The sequence below is a fragment of the Vigna angularis genome, chromosome 6, assembly GCF_016808095.1.
Source record: "Vigna angularis cultivar LongXiaoDou No.4 chromosome 6, ASM1680809v1, whole genome shotgun sequence".
Taxonomy (NCBI): Eukaryota; Viridiplantae; Streptophyta; class Magnoliopsida; order Fabales; family Fabaceae; genus Vigna; species Vigna angularis.
This window is the reverse complement of record NC_068975.1, coordinates 5,247,175-5,264,569: the sequence shown is the minus strand read 5'-3', so window position 1 is coordinate 5,264,569 and position 17,395 is coordinate 5,247,175. Positions and strand designations below refer to the sequence as shown.

At 34.3% G+C, this 17,395-nt stretch overlaps 1 protein-coding gene across 5 annotated transcripts; it reads left to right on the top strand.

Moving 5' to 3' along the window:
- The first annotated feature begins 5,431 nt into the window (after positions 1-5,431).
- Positions 5,432-12,920, top strand: LOC108341179 (nucleobase-ascorbate transporter 1). Of its 5 annotated transcripts, XM_017578840.2 has the most exons (14): positions 5,432-5,637; positions 7,253-7,350; positions 7,605-7,781; positions 9,307-9,407; positions 9,485-9,560; positions 9,703-9,762; positions 9,850-10,037; positions 10,122-10,218; positions 10,514-10,600; positions 11,486-11,544; positions 11,643-11,734; positions 11,910-11,987; positions 12,061-12,221; positions 12,511-12,920. In XM_017578840.2, the coding sequence occupies exons 1-14, from the start codon at positions 5,562-5,564 to the stop codon at positions 12,721-12,723; spliced, it is 1,563 nt and encodes a 520-aa protein (XP_017434329.1). In that variant the 5' UTR covers positions 5,432-5,561; the 3' UTR covers positions 12,724-12,920. The 5 variants fall into 5 exon arrangements, with proteins under 5 accessions (XP_017434329.1, XP_017434328.1, XP_052735702.1 ...); XM_017578839.2 differs by having other exon boundaries at positions 9,850-10,218; XM_052879742.1 differs by lacking the exon at positions 11,486-11,544 and having other exon boundaries at positions 12,511-12,649.
- Positions 12,921-17,395: the final 4,475 nt, after the last annotated feature.

Sequence of the window (17,395 nt, the reverse complement as noted above, 5' to 3'; positions counted from 1 at the left end):
ATGATTTAATTGATGTTTGAACCGATTAAACTGAATGATTGTGATCTGGAAAACTGAAAAGTGCATGTGGGTGGAGTTAGGATAAGCCAAAAGAAGTTTTTCAAAATTTTGCAGATTTACCGCTCAGGGGTAAATTGCCGTTGAGCGACACTCTGACAGACTTGTGATTTTTGATGAGTTGCGTTCTGGATAGCTGCACTGGTGGTGCTGAGGGGTGATTTTGACCCTCAGCGGTGGCTTAGCTTCGAAATAATGGTGTTGTATGTGTTTTACTAATGATTAACAACATGCTTGTGGTTTTGTATCTTTGTTTGATGTAGGAATGGCATCCTCTTCAAGTAAAAGAATGAAGACCATGGCATCCAAAAGAAAAGAAAAGGAACCAGAACAACCCCATTCTAGTAGGTTCCTATCTCGCAAACATGAGAAACACTTCAAGGTGGTCCAAGATAGGAGACTACTTATGGAGAGAAAGGTTGGAATGATACCTAACTTTGCTCCTCAATTTGGAGAGCAATTGTTAGGGAATGATTGGGGGAAGCTAGCCACATACCCTACACCTGCCAATATAGCTGTGGTGAAAGAATTCTACAGTAATGCAAGAAAGATTGGTGATTATCCAGCTGAGAATTACCTAGGCTATGCCAGAGGCCATGCTATTAGGTATGATCCTGATTCCATTAACAACTTTTTGGATACTGTGTGGGCTGGTGAGCAGTGCCAGTTTGCTCTCTATATGGAAGAAGGCAGTGATTTTGATGATGTGGAGAGAGTTTTATGTGTACCTGGAGGACATTTTCAGAGGAATAGAACTGGCTCTGTGGTTAACATTAGGAGAACTGACTTGACTCCTCTTGCAAAGTATTGGATGACATTTTCTCATTCCAACATTCAGCCATGTTCTCATGTGTCAGACATCACTCTTAGTAGGGCACTCCTCCTTTACTGTGCAATCAGGAACTTGAATGTCAATATTGGACAGGTAATAGTTGATGAGATAAAGATGTGTGCCAACACAACAAACAGCAAAGCACCCTTAGGACATCCTTCTTTGATTACGCACCTCTGCAAGATAGCTGGGGTGGATACTTCTGCTTCACCATTTGAAAGGCCAAGGAAAACAATTGATGAGGCCTATTACAAACAATACTATGGAGGTGAGGAGGCAGCTCAGCCAGTTCCACCACACCGTACTCGCAGAGAAAGAGGGCAAGCATAGAGTCAGGCATCTGCTGAGACTCATGAAGTAGAACCTTTCCAGATGAGGGACATGTACATGTCTCTTATAGGTGAACAGTTACAGTCTATCCATAGAGGGTAGGTGGCCACTACTGAAATGATTGTCGGAATGTATGATACACCTCCAGCACACAGGTGGACTATGGAGGAATTTCATAATGTGGTAGCCTAGCCAGAAGAGCAGGTACAAGGAGATAGAGTTGAAGCAGCTGAAGCTTCAGCTATGGAGATGGAAGAAGATGATGCTGATGATGATGAGGATGATGCATTTGAGGATGCTGAAGATGAGGAAGAAGAGGAGGATATAGATGACAGCTCAGATTGATAAGGAGCTGAGATAGCATTTACTGATGAATGCTATCATAACTAAAGCAGGACTTATGTTTTTGTTTGGTTTTCTGAACTTATTTATTTGTGTTTTTGTTTAGGGTTTGATGTACTCAATTGGAAACTTTATCTGTTATGATGGTTTGCTTATGATTGTGAATGTTTGATAAGTAATGCTTGATGATGCTTTGATATAGATTGATGTTGAGATGTGCACATTACATGCTTATACAGGTGGTTCACAAGCTTTGTGAACAAATGCAAGTTATTATGATTATGATTGTGATATTAAGCAGGATGTGTATGTCAAATGTGAATGAGCTTATATGTGAGGTTTTGAGCTCTAGAGTTTTTGTGATTGAGTTCTATTACTTTGGAAGCATGAATAACTTTGCCTAGGTTTTCTATGATTGAATCAATTGCTTGTTTGCATTATATGATCAAGGTCGTTTGTTGGAAACCCTTATATTAGCCAAATTGCATGAAATAAGCCACTAAAAGAGAACACTATGTGTTCTATCCTTTGAACCCTTAGCCTTGAACACAAATTTAAAACCCTTGTTGAAAACTTTACCTTGAGTTCAGTAGAAAATGTTTTGTGGTATTGATAAATGTTCAAGTTTGGGGTTGTTGGAAAATAGAAAGGGAAATTGAAAGCATTAAGCTAAGAGCTAAGAATTAAGTATGTGAAAAGCAAAAGAAAAAGAGAAAAAGAAAAGAAAAGAAAAAGCAAAGCTCAATGCAAAGGAAAGTTGGGAAAGTAAGAATGATTGTGTTTTTATGATTCTCTTAACTCAAGGGTTTTGTGATCTAGAAAAACCAATTTTCTTGTTAGCCCAGCCACATTATAATCCATTGAAAAGTCCTTGTGATGATGCATGCTTGTGAATTTATTTGATTGTGGTTAAATGAAAGGCAAAGCCAATTCATGTGACATTGTGATAGTAGAGCGAATGAGTGATTACCTCTTATACACTTGTGTTTGAGTGAAACACTTTACTTAGTGAGGAAATATTCCATGAGCACATGAACATCCATGCTTAATTGATTGATCATTCATGAAAAATAGCATTTGTTGGATATTAAGTGATTTTGTGAACACCCAAAGCATGTGCATGTCTTGATTGAAATCTTTGTCATGAGTTTGATTGAAGTTTTTACTTATTTTGAAAAGAGGATTTTGAATGGAGTAAACCATTGTACAGATTGGTAGAAGATTGAGTTACATTTTGTTTGCTTGAGGACAAGCAAAGTTCTAAGTTTGGGGTTGTGATAACAGTTTTTCAACTGTTATTTTCATGCTTAAATTTGATACTAAAAGCAACCTTTAACACTTAGAAACTAGCTTGAAATCATGTTTTTGGTTATATTTTTGGAAATAAGAGAGCTGGACAAGTTTATGCTTGATTTTAGTGTTTTATGCAGGTTTTAAGGTGAATTTGGTGAAAGAAGTGAAGAAGGATAGAAATGGAATCAGAAAAGACATCAAAAAGTGCAAAAGGAGAAGCCGCAACTACCGCTCAGCGGCAGTTTACCGCTGAGCGACACTCAGGAACCCACGTTGGCTCCGTTGAGGGGTGAAAAGGCCGCTGAGGGGAGGAAAACAACTCACGCACTTACCGTTGAGCGGTAGTTTACCGCTGAGCGGCACTATTTTGGGCTTGGGCCTAATTTTCTGTATTATTACGAACAATATATAAGCTTTAGGTGTTCCTAGGGTTTGTATCTTTGGCTGGGACGAAGCAAACACTCTCTTTTCCACCCCTTTGAAGGAAGATCTTGGATGCTCAGGCTACCTTTTCACCTTTCTAGGGTTTTATCTTTCATTCTTTCATTATTGTTCATCTAGTTTCACCATGAATATGGTGAACTAAACCTTGTATTGTTGTTGGGGAATCAATGTAGTCTTGTGAAACTCTCATATATGGAATTTGTGTTTTAACATCTTACTTTAAGATACATGCTTTCTTTCATCATTAGTTAGGGTTTTTCCTCTTTGCTTAATGCTTGCTTTGTTTAACTCATTCATTGCTATGATTATTGATTTTGTCGATATGGGAACGTACGGGGAGATCTAGATTTGGGGAATTTCTCCCAATAGCATATTGGTTGCCTTTAAGCTCCTGCACTTCAGAACTAATTACTAGGAATGGTAGGAATTGTATGAACTCATAATTAAGGATAGGCCTTCTTGACAAGATAATTTAGAGAGTGGCATTAACATTGATGAAAAGATTGATGAATTCCTAAAAGTATATGAGAGTGGATAAGATGAAATTGATAACCCCAACAACATACTCATCCATATCATTCATTACGTGTTTGTTTTACTCTTTTTGCCATTGATCAAATTCATGCATACATGTTTAATTACTGTCTTTTGCATTAAAAACCTACAATCAATCGTTTACAAGTCTTAAATAATCAACAAATTAGATAACTAACTAGGTCGTGAGTCCTTTGGGAAAACGATACTTGGTCTTACCTAGTTTTATTACTTGATACGATTCGGTCACACTTGCCGATTGTTAAACAAGTTTGTGGCACCGTTTTCGGTGTTCATAAATTTGTCATCACCCACACACCCATAAACAAGATATCAGCCGACCTTAAACCCAACGTTCACTACATGCACTAGGGCTTGGGGGGCTTGTGTACCATACTGACCGGACGGTCCAAAGAAGGAAACGCTGTATCAACCTAACCGGACGATTATACTAAACCGGCCGGTAGGTTCTCTAGGTCATTAAGACCATGATTAAGGTAAATAGCGATTAGAGCCATTGGGCTAGAATTGGGCCGTGATTAACTTTTCACTAATCCCAAGCCCACGGCGAAAACTATAAATACAGGTCAAAGGTAAGTGGTAGATAGGTTGCATTTACTGCACATTTATTACTGTTCTATTGAATTGTCGAACGGTTCGTATACTGACTTTGGCATCGGAGGATCTTTGACAGGTTCCTTCCCGGACGGAAGAGCAAGACAACAGAGCTTGGAGAGAGACCGGACGACAAGAAGGCAAATTGTGAAGGAGTTTGGTGACTTAGCCCCATAACCGAAACAATAAGTTTCCCTATACCTTGGTCAATCATAAGGTTTTATCTACAACCTTAAAACACCACCAATCTTCTTTTACACTAAGAGTTTCCCGTTGCTCTCTCTCTTTTTCTTCCAAAATGCCAATCTCCTTTCTTCCTTTATTTTGTCTCTTTAATTTAGAGTTTCTACAGTTTCTAAATACCAAATCACCCCTTTCTCTATATCTTAATATTTATGAATCAATCCAACTCTTTCTCTACTATTTTCTTATTTATGATAATACATTTTTATTCTAATTTATTATAAATTTATCAATAATGTATATTATTATTATCTAACCATAATATCTAATTATATATAATAATATCTCATGTCATTTAAAATATTTGCAATAACTAATAATAATAATATTTTTTTTAATATCTAAATTCACTAAGATTATATATCTTATTTTCTTTAGACAGTTTCTATGTTTTTAAATAAAAAATAGTTATATATATATATATATATATATATATATCAGAAAAATAAAAAGTATAATTGAACATCAGTCAACTCGTTTAGAAGCCTTATGACCAACATACCTCACCTTCAAATTTGCGGGGCACATCTACTTTTGTTAAATTGAGTTGAAGGGGTAATTCTGTAAATTATCACTGTTTCAAATTAAAAAAAAGTAATCAAGAAAAGAAACTGAAATATGACAAAACAGAAGAGAGTATAACACAAGCGCAAACCTTTCTTTCTGGTTTACTTTATTACGTAAATATGAATATAAATATAAGCAAATATTCATACTTTTGCAGTTCACTTTATATCTGCACTTTATTTTGTTCTGAATTCTTCTTCTCTGTTTCCTCCTTCCTTCCTTTCGTTTTCTTTTTCACATGTGTTTGCTTTTCTACTTAGTTTCCTTTCTCCCTCGAAGTTCTTTCTCTGAATAAGCTTCAACAATGGCTGACATTACCCACCCGCCAATGGAACAGCTTCAGGACCTCGAGTACTGCATAGATTCCAATCCTCCATGGGGTATCTTGTTTTGTTCCTCTTTCTCCCTCATTATTGGGTTTGTTTGTTTTCAACATTCCACACAGAATTCACACTCATGCTAAACTCAAAAAGGGTCCTTCTCTTTCAAACTTGCTTATTTCAGTCCTCATTTTACACTTTATTTTTAGTTTCAAATGTTCCTTTCCATCCCAAAACAAGAGTTTGTTAATGTGACCTGTGTAAGCTTTTTTCTTTTTCTATTTGCGACCTCCTTGACGACGCTTTCTTAGGCAAGTTGATTCCTTTTACGGTAAAGAACTCCAATGGGTTGAAGAAATGAGTGAAAGCTCTTTGCTTTACTTGAATTGAAGCTCTTTCGTGTGTTGGGGTTTTCTGTGATATGTCACTTAACGTTTGTTAGAAGTGTAAGACTATGCTGTTACATTAGTCCCGAAAATGTGGATTTACAGTTCAAAACTTTATGTTGTCGTTTTGATAGAGTGAGACTCTGCACTTTTCTGTTACACTGTTTTTTTAAACATGTTCTTCTTTTATTAGAACCTATTCATCTTTCTGTTTGGCTATGATTGCTCAGGAGGTTATTCTTTTATTTGAAACAGTGATAAGTAATAACCATACTAAAATAAAACTATTAATCATGACCTTATAATGCAGTTACCATTATGCCCTGTCATTTTAAAACAATATCTACTACTGTAACAATGTTTTGAAAGTTATGGCCCGACTTATACTAATGTATTCTTTACGCACATTTTTTTGAATTGTTTTTCTATTGTTTTGATGTTCTGGGGTTCTTGGATTTTTTCAATGGGTTATCTGAAACTAGTTAAGTTTGTGGGACATGGTACACTGCAGCTAAGAACTGAAGGATCTAGTCTGTTCTGTTACGATGAAATTGAAAAATATATGATGATTTTAATTTTCATGACCTTACGTTAAGTGCTGCACCGGCAGTAACTTCCTTGGAATTTGGATACTCCTTTTTCTCAGTTATGAAAAAAGAAGACAATTTTTTTTTTTCTGTGGCATGATCCTCCGTTAATTATGTTGTTGTCCAACAGTTTTCTTCAAAAGACTTGTGTTTTTTCTAAGGTCACTCTCGTGCTATTCACTAAACGATGAAATTTTGAGATCCATTTCTCAGCTGGTTCTTTAAAGAGTTAGTATACTTATAGTAAGCTCCTTTATTTATTTTTGCTTGTTGAAAATAAAATATATGTTTTTTTCTTTCATTTGGTCCTTTGCTAGAGAAAGAAGGTTTAACTTTTCTGATGGTTCTATGAGGAGAATAAATATGGAAGATAGATCAATAGAATTTAAACGTCTTCAGTTTTCAACAAGTGGGTATCTCTTAAGGCTCATGATACATTGTTCATGAGAAGTGAGTATCTAGGGCCACTTCTGATTTTGAAAACTAAACCTTATTTTTTGTGCTAAAGTAATAGACAAATTCTCCAGTGTTGGGGATGGTGATATTGCAATCGGTCTGATGTTCTGCATAATTTAAAGGATATATTTTGAAAGTTAAAATCTACATATAGGGGGGTGATTCTCTTACATTCTAATTGTTGCTACCGAGAAATCAATTATCTATTACTTTTCTACTTCCCTCACTGAATAACTTGTATCGCAGTGGAAACTATCCTATTAGCATTTCAAAATTATATATTGATGCTTGGCACAAGTGTGATGATCCCTTCAATGCTTGTTCCAGCTATGGGAGGAAGTTCTGTAAGTTGAATTTGTGTTATTTAGTTTAGATGTTCTTCATTCACAAAGTGACACTTAGACATGCATTTAGTCTTCTAGGATTTAATCTTTTTTGTCCAATTTTATTTTAAGCGGTTTTTTCTTTTCATGTTAATATTTTTGGAAGGGATCATATTTAGTAGGATCCACCATTTCATGTGTAAATCACTTGTTTCTTTTCATAGTCATTTGATACCGATTTTAAATGTTACTTATTTTGTTTCTTGTTTAAACAGGGTGACAAGGCGCAAGTAATACAGACACTGCTTTTTGTAGCCGGTATTAACACACTTCTCCAAGCACTCTTTGGAACGAGACTTCCTGCTGTAGTTGGAGGCTCGTTTGCATATGTAATTCCAATTGCTTATATTATTAGTGACTCGTCCTTGCAGCGAATTAATGATCCTCATGAAGTAAGTTTCCTGCTCTATCTATTCATTTTCTTTTTATATTTTGAAAAACATAAATTTAAATATTGGCTTTTAATTCTTAGCATTAAACGACTGATCAAGAAGCATCAATTTTGGATACGTGATGGGTATGCTCTAAATGTTTTTTGGAAACTGCCATTTTAAAAGTTTCATAGAAGCCATTCGATGTTTGTTCAGAATTTAACCTTCTTAGTAAACATCGATGAATAATAATTTGGAAGGGAAAATAGGAGAACTTTAGTTGCAAATATGCTAATTGTTGATGAGCTGGTGTTAGTATATATGAACTTTGTTTAATCCATATTATGAGGTTGTGGATGACTGGTAGAATCCCATGCTTTTAAGTAGTGTTGTCAAAACGGATTGAACCTGTGAGCTAAGCCGGCCCACCATAGGTTTAGGTCGGGTTAGGTTAAAAAAAATTTGAGATATCGATACGAACCAATTTTGACCCGGCTTACTAAGAACCCGGCACACCCGGGTTGAACCCGTGGTAAATCGGGTTGGCTCACCAACCCTTTTAATAAGTATTTTTTGTTGGATTAGTCATTTTACAAAATATTGAAAAATATTGAAATGGAGGCTAGCGAGGAATTACTTTTGTATGGAATAATTAATCAGCATGAAAAATCCACAAATTTATACTTAGTAACTCAATTTTTATGTGAAAACAAATTTGAATCACTAGGAAGCTACTCAAAATTTTGTTTGTGATATCTTTGTGTGAATAAAATATTATGTTTGATTGATCATAAATATAATTTAAGATTCTTCCTTTATTTAGATTTGAATTAGATTTTTTTTTAATTGAAAAACAAAACTTGTAATTAAGTGAGTAAGTGAGGCAACCCATCTAACCCACCAACCCGTGATGGGCGGGACTGAGTTCAAATTTTTTCCATGATAAATAAACCAGGTTACATTGACTCACTAAGTAACTAACCCGTGATGGATCGAGCCGGGTGACTCAATTTGATTTTGGGGGTTGAAATAGCCGTCTACGGATTTTGGATGTGATGGATGACAGATATTCTCCGAATGCATTTTTGGGAAACAACCATTTCAGAGGTCACAGAAGCCCGAATTTGATATTCTGCACTAACATCTTACAATAATAATTCAAAAGGGAAAATAGGAGGATTATAGTTGGGGATATGCCAATTGTTAATCAACTCTAAAATTACTTGCCAGTATTTATGAAATTCATTGAATCCATATGACGAGTTTTAGATGACTTGTAGAATCCCAGGGTTTTAAAGCATCATGGTACTAGGGAAGTCCCAAATCATCAAACTTGACTTTAGTCTCAATTTTTAATAGGTTTTCTGGTTTAAAATTATATGTTCCAGTGACATGTGAACTAGATGTTTGGATAGATCATATTGGCAACCAAAACTAATTTGGGGATCTTCCATAAAGTTATTGAAGTTTTCTTTGAAATATACTTAAAATAATTTCTTATTTGATAGGGTATTGAAAGAGATCTTGCAATCTGATTGGTTTGCAGAGATTTTTACAAACCATGCGCGCTATACAAGGAGCTCTAATTGTGGCCTCTAGTATTCAGATAGTCCTCGGTTACAGCCAAATATGGGGTCTTTTCTCAAGGTATTTTAGTTGCTTGTGTTCAAAATTAGAAAATAGTAAAACAAGTTTTCAAGCATTTATTATATGTATTTCTCCAGATTTTTCAGTCCTCTTGGCATGGCACCTGTTGTTGGATTGGTTGGATTAGGGTTCATTCAACGAGGATTTCCTGCGGTAGGTGTGGCTCAATCTATTTTATTTTTCATGGTTGTTTAACACTTACAAAAATATTTGATTAACCATGGTCACTATAGCCTGATAAAAACAATATTTCCATACTATTTTTCATAACTTTCTTTATTACTTTTGGTTTCAGTTGGGGAACTGTGTAGAAATTGGCATACCAATGCTGTTGTTGATTGTTGGGTTGTCACAAGTAAGTGATTTAGTATAACCAGAAAATGGTGTTCACAAAATTATTAAAAATTTTCCTTCAGGCAAGCTAATTTGGTGTAATTTGCAGTATCTAAAGCATGTGAGACTGTATAGAGACATTCCTATCTTTGAGCGTTTTCCTGTTTTGATTTGTGTCACAATTGTTTGGATATACTCTGTCATCTTGACTGCCAGTGGAGCTTATAGGCACAAAGCCACCATAACACAGAACAGTTGTCGCACAGACAGAGCTAATTTGATATCTACTGCACCATGGTACCCTGAAAAACTAATTTTGTATAATCGATTTTCATTTGTTTTGGCGAGTTCTAAGTTTACTTATTTTCGTAAATCTAATAGGTTCATGTTACCATATCCTCTCCAATGGGGTCCACCCACTTTTTCTGCTGGTCATTCATTTGCAATGATGTCTGCAGTTATTGTATCAATGGTGGAGGTACCTTTTTCCTTCCTAGTAGTTTCTTATTTTGTTCCCCTTCCCAGACAACTGTTATTTGGGTTTGCTTTTGCCTATCTTCAGATCAGAAAATTACTATATTGCTTCTATAACTTGATTATGACAGTATTCTCATCTTGAAACCTGCTTAAGTTGTTGTAAAGTATTTTACCCCCAATCATGGTTAGTAGAGACAAAGTAATACTTTCAGAGGAGATTTATAATCATAACAAGAATCCCTTCCTTCATTTGGTTGAATTTCCAACAATGGCTTGACGATACAATTTTCATGCAGTCAACTGGTGCATACAAGGCAGCATCTCGTTTGGCAATTGCTACTCCACCTCCTGCTTATGTGTTGAGTCGAGGCATTGGTTGGCAGGTAAGTTTACTTTGACAAGGGGAGGGCATGTTTGAACAAACATCCATGTAAGGATTTATGAGAGAAAAAGATAACAAAAGAGATGAAACAAGTTTTCCATTTGCTAAAATTAGCTCATGTACAAGTTAAAACATAAAAGCTTAATTAAGTTTTAATAAGTTCCTTATAAATTTAATTATTTTCAATTAAATCCTTATTAAAAAAATTTGTTCTATTGAGTGCCTAGAATTTTTAACTAGGGTGATATGGTCATTATCTTGCATTTTCATGTTTCCACATGAAAGATAAAAAATAACGTAATTAAGTTTTAAGTTCCTTTTAAAGTTTGGTATTTTCAACTGAATCCCTATTAATAATTTTCGTTCCATTAAAAATTTGTTTAATTGAAAAATGAAAGATTTTGGATATGCAATACAACTAAATTTTTTGATGAGAACTCAATTGAAAATATCCAAATTTATGAAGAACTTAAAATATAATTATGACATTTTTTATTTTCCATGTGGAGACATGTAACCAATGATAATGCAAGGTAATGGTCATGTTACGTCATTGACGGAAAAATCAATTGGCAGATACTCAAATAAAAAATATAAAACTTTTGGACACACAGTAAAATAGAAATATTTAACAGAGACCCTATTGAAAATACCCAACTTTATGAAAGACTTAAAACTTAATAAAGCGGAACATAAAATTTTACAAAAGTCATGAGAGAACTTTTGCATTAGCTAATTTTAACATTTGGTGAAACTTATTTCATTTTTTCCCTCTTATTTCTCTTTTGTAGAAGTCCTTATAGAGAAGTTTGGTCAAACAAACCCCTAGTTAATTATAGTAATAATAATGATAGATGTATCTAAGAGATTATTTTGTTTATTTAAGGGGATTGGTATCTTGCTTGACGGTCTCTATGGAACTGGAACAGGTTCCACTGTATCTGTGTAAGTTGCCCAATAGGAATCGCTAATACTAGTTTGATCCCTGAATATGACCGTTAAATCTTTCTATGATAGCTTGATGAGCTTTGATGATTGGTTAGGGAAAATGTGGGACTCCTTGGTCTAACCCGTGTTGGAAGTCGCAGAGTTGTTCAAATTTCAGCTGGTTTTATGATATTTTTCTCTACTTTAGGTAAGTATTGATGTTTCAGACACAAGTTTTGACTATGATAAGAGCAATCTGGTTCCAAATCATTTGATCAATCAAAGTTGTTTCACTTGTATTACAACAGTAGGCAATGAGAGAAAAGAAGACAGTTTTGCTTACATGATCTTGTGCTTTGTTTCACTTGTATTACCACCTGCAGGAAAGTTTGGAGCTGTGTTTGCATCCATTCCCTTCCCGATATTTGCTGCAATATATTGTGTTGTGTTTGGCCTTGTTGGTAAGTACTGAGATTGCATTGTAACAAGCTGTTCCTGCTCATATATTCACTAATGCTTTTCCATACTCATCAGCTGCAGTTGGCATATCATTTCTTCAGTTCACAAACATGAACTCTATGAGAAACCTTATTATCACCGGGCTCACACTGTTCCTCGGAATATCCGTCCCTCATTTTTTCAATCAATATTGGACCAGTTCACACCACGGTCCTGTTCATACTAATGCTGGATGGGTGAGTGTTTGTTAATAGCTATGGACCTTTACATTTGTAATGAGCAAAATCGATTTCTTCCCCTTTCATGATTTCTCATAACTACTAGCTTTGCTAGTTACTCACATTAGGACCAATGTTTTAGGCTTTCCTAGTTACTATCACTAGGATAAATCATTGTCGCAATTATAGTAACTAGAGAAGTTAATGATTACAACAAAAGAATTTCCTCACTATATTGACTACTGTCACATTGTCTTAATTAGTAGTTTTTTCTAAATGCTAGAATGATACTTTTTATTAATTGCAGTTCAATGCTTTCTTGAACACCATATTCTCGTCGCCGGCAACGGTAGGTTTGATCGTGGCAGTGTTCCTTGACAACACTCTTGAGGTTGAGAGGTCGAAGAAGGACCGAGGAATGCCGTGGTGGGTGAAGTTTAGAACATTTAGAGGTGACAACAGAAACGAAGAATTCTATACTTTGCCTTTTAATCTCAACAGGTTCTTCCCTCCTACATGATGGAAAATGAGAACCAGCCAAGGTAGTTTAGGTTTTCTTTGAGTTGCACATTCCAGAATTCGTTATGACTAACAAATGCTGTTCTTCCTTTATCAACACCCGATTTTTTTGTTGACCATCTAAAACCTTGGTCCAGCAGAGGATTGTAAAGCATTTGGGACTATGCTGTGTAGATTCAATAAAGTAAACTTTTCTCATGTGTTGGTACGAGATTGGCAAGGTTCTTCAAAGTAGAATCAGAAGTAAATTTATGAATAATAACTTGTATGCCAACAATTGAATTTAGTCGATTTACTTTATCAATATCGTAGCATAGTTGGGAAGGTAACTTTGCCTATGGTTGCATAGTTTATTTAAACTGAGTGTTTCTTGGATCTCAAATGATTCTTGAGTCTCTTTCATTTATTCTGAAATAGGATTTCTAAAATGTTTTATATATTCTAAGAATGAATGGAAGTCGTCCAAGAATTTTATAAGGCGCAGGAATAAAAGTCTTGGGTTGAAGAAACTTGTTTATACTACTTTTTGTGGATATACCCTCTGAAACTGATACTACTTTTTCCAAATAAATTCAGAAAAACATGTATTTTGTTATATTTGTCTTTTGGTTAGTTCATCATCAAAAGTTATTTCTGCTTTATACTATTCTTGTATACAATGTTTTGTGGAAAACATTTTATCGGAAGGTATGATCGTGTTTCAAAAATTTCGAACAGAATCATGTATTGGTTAAGATTCAATCGAATATAGAAGAAGGCTTAGATGTAATTTGTAGACTTTTATAGTGATGTGAATTCAAGTACATTAATGAAGTATTGTTTTGTCTCAAAAGAAGTCTTGGTGGATTAAGATGAAAATGCGTATATAAACTATTATTGGTTTTATCTTTTAAGTGATATTATACTTTTTGGACTTATTAGAATATATGTTTAGGTTTGCTTAATTTAAAGTTTCAAAATTATATTAATTGCCATTAAATAATTTTTTTTCTTATTTTTCAAGTCATGTAAAAAAATATGGATAATCATGTCAAAAGTTGAATAAAGTCATGAAAACCTAAAAATTGAAGAATCTAAATTGCTTAATGTACCGTATAGACCGATCTACGTCATTCGGTTGGTCAACTACATAGAAAGTCAACTTCGAAAATCTCAAACAAAGTTAGTCGAACGGTCACCAACCGACTTGGTAACCTTTCGGTATGTTACACATCAATGATTTCACAATTTGATTAATAAGGTAAAAACATGCTTAGATGACATTGGACCGTGATTAAATGTAAAAACATATGTATAGTAAAACAACCAACATATTACATAACATAAGGACACATAAACAATCATTTATAACAACAACTATTTTCCTGATTATAACCAACAACTCTTTCCTGACCACAAACCAACATCTCTTTCATGACCATAACCAACAACCTTTTCTGATACCTTCCCCTTAGTGGTCTAACATCAACCATTCCAATACCCACAACAAGGTGGTCGAGTCGTAGCATCGGACTCGTCTCCCTTGCTCACTAAGGTCTTACGTAAAAACTTCGGAGTATCTCACATCGAGCACTATCTTTATATGTAAAGTGAATATAAGTGGTTGTGAGAGTGTGTATTCACTAGAGAATGTTATTTGTATTTGTAACACCCTAATTATGGGAGTCACTAAAACGCCTTAAAACTTAATTTTTTTTTTCGCAATTACAATTAAATAATTGAATTTAACATCGTTCAAAATAACCATTACGTAATCAGAAGTAAGTTTAAATCCTTCAAAATAATAAACTTTGATAACTTCTTCAAATAAAATATAAAACAACTTTATAAAATCCCTGCTACAAGTTTATCCATTCTCTCTTACGTCTACACACCACCTGAAACATTTGCATTAACATTAGCTCTCATATAACACAAACTTTATATGATCATCGCCACAAATAGAAACAAATATGGGTCAGCTAACAGTAAAAACATATGCATAGTAAAACAACCAACATATTACATAACATAAGGACACATTCAAACGATTATTCATAAACTACAACTCTTTTCCTCATTATTACTAATAACTCTTTCCTAGCCACAACCAATAGTTCTTTCATGACCATAACCAACAGCTCTTTTCTGGTACCTTCCCCTCAATGGTCTAACATCAACAATACTATACCCACAACAAGGTGGTCGAGTCGTCCTACCATCGCAACATCAGATCCGTCTCCCTTGCTCATCAAGGTCTTTAGAGTAAAAACTTCGGAACATCGCAGATTAGGGACTATCTTTATATGTAAAGTGAATATAAGTGGTTGTGAGAGTGTGTATTCCATGGGGAATACTAATTGTATTTGTAACTCCCTAATTAGTTTAGTCATTAAAATGCTTTAAAACTTAGTTTTTTTCACAATTACAATTAAATGTTTGAAATTGAATTTAACATAGTTCAAAATAACCATTACATGATCAGAAGTAAGTTTAAATCCTTCAAATACATAAACTCTGATAACTTAAAATAAAATTTAAAATAACTTTATAAAATCCCTGCTACTAGTTTATCCCATCTCTCTTATGTCTACACAACACCTAAAACATATGCATTAACATATGTTCTCGTATAACACAAACTATATACGATCATCATCATAAACACAAACAAATATGGATGAGCTAACTGTAAAAACATATGCATAGTAAAAACAACCAACACAATACATAACAAAAGGACACATCCAAGCAATCATTCATAACAACAAATCTTTTCCTAACCATGACCAACAACTCTTTCCTGACCATACCCAACAACTCTTTCCTAACATAACCAACAACTCTTTTCTGATACCTTCCTCTTAATGGTCTAACATCAACAATACCAATACCCACAACAACGTGGTCGAGTCGTCTTGCCATCGCAGCATCTCACACTGAGTACTATACTCAACAACGAGTCAGAGCTATAGAGTGAAACATATTTTCCTTCCTGACTACATTGCACAAGCGAGAGGTTACGACACTCGAACCCATCCTCTTTCCGCATCGCTTGGCCGAAGAGGATTGCTTTCCCTCATCGCACATGAATTGCTGATTTTGTGTACCTTTCTGTTGAAAATATTGGCTACGCTTTTGTTGATTTAGAGTCTTTGAATGAACTTCTCCGTAATGATTTCTAGGAGAGAACGAAAAGAAATAGACTTGCACTGTTAAAAGATAAAGATTTAGTGAAGTGACACGAGAAAATTTCTATAAATTAAGTTGCGTATGAGATAATTTTATCTTATAGAGAATGAAACATTATAGGGAAGTTTTACAGGAGGATTTCAACATTCGATCATTACATAACTGTTTATTATTTGAGTACACATCTAATTACACTTTCCTACTTCTTGTTGCTAAACAGAAGAAGTTTGAGTGCTAGTTTATATTTTCATGACAATTATAATAAAAGATTAAGAGATGAATTCATTTAAATGTTCTAGTTTTTGTTATATGCATATTGCTATTAATCTGAATTCTGAAGATCTCTATTTGATTCGGTCATTAATATATCAGAACATGTTTTATGTACTCCCTTTTTTATTTACATCAAAATTCCATGTTTCAAAACTACGACATTGTACTTACAAGTGAAGAGGCGAGTTAATGGATTGGTTGTTTTCATACTGTCTTAATATTCATTCTCATCTTATCCTATCCTATTTAACTTATTAAGTAGTGAAGACCTTATATTCATTGCCTTGGAAAGTTAAACCTTATATTCCAAACCTTTTTTTTTCTACTCATAGCTTCTATTAGAAAGTTAACTAGAAAGATTTTTCTGTCATGGAGTTTTCTTATTAGATTGTGTGGTTGTTTTGATTGGTTAAATTAATAAGGTTTGTATCCTCAACTACATTTTATAATTTTGGTAGGAGAGGGGCACATAGAAGATTGACAAAGAACATACTAAATACAAAAATTTTAAATCTTAATTTTTGTTATTAGATGGATTTTACATTGCCTAAAATCGTAAAAACTCTCACACTAGATACTTTTAGAATTGATCATTTACCTCCTTATATCAATATGTCGTCAACTGAGAATAGTAAAGGACGGTTAAATGTGTGGGGACATTTTACTAAACAAAATTCTTATTCTGAGAAGAAGGCTAAATGTAATTATTGTGGTGATTTGATTAAATATTTGGCTGGAACAAGTGGGATGAGGAATCATTATTTGACGAGATGCAAAGAAAATCCTATAAAGAAGCATTCAAAAGGCAAAAAATTTCATCGTCAACTACAGAAGTTAGTGTTGGCCCTTCACCAACTATTTATAGATTTGACCAAAATGAATCTCGAATGAAGTTGGTGAAGATGTTTGTGAAGTCTGAGCTTCCTTTTCGATTTGTGGAAAATGAGGACTTTTGTGACTTTGTATGGTCCTTGTACCCACAATTTGATTTTCCATCCCTCACAACATTGAGGCATGAAATGTGGGAACTTTATGAAAAGGAAAAAAGCAAAGTTGAAAATGTTTCTATCAAAGCAATGTGAGAGGGTTTGTTTAACTATAGACACATGGACTTCAATCCAAAACCTAAATTACATGAGTTTAACAGCTCACTTTATTGATAATGATTGAAAACTTCAAAAGAACATTTTTGAATTTTTCTCAAACAACGAGACATTAAAGGGAGCTCA

What these genes read in the sequence shown, in the direction of transcription:
- LOC108341179 (XM_017578839.2), top strand. Translation starts at nt 5,562, where the DNA reads ATGGCTGACATTACCCACCCGCCAATGGAACAGCTTCAGGACCTCGAG. An exon ending in TGATTGTTGGGTTGTCACAA is followed by an intron (nt 9,763 to 9,849) that starts GTAAGTGATTTA and finishes TGTAATTTGCAG; the next exon opens with TATCTAAAGCATGTGAGACT. An exon ending in TGTTGTGTTTGGCCTTGTTG is followed by an intron (nt 11,988 to 12,060) that starts GTAAGTACTGAG and finishes CATACTCATCAG; the next exon opens with CTGCAGTTGGCATATCATTT.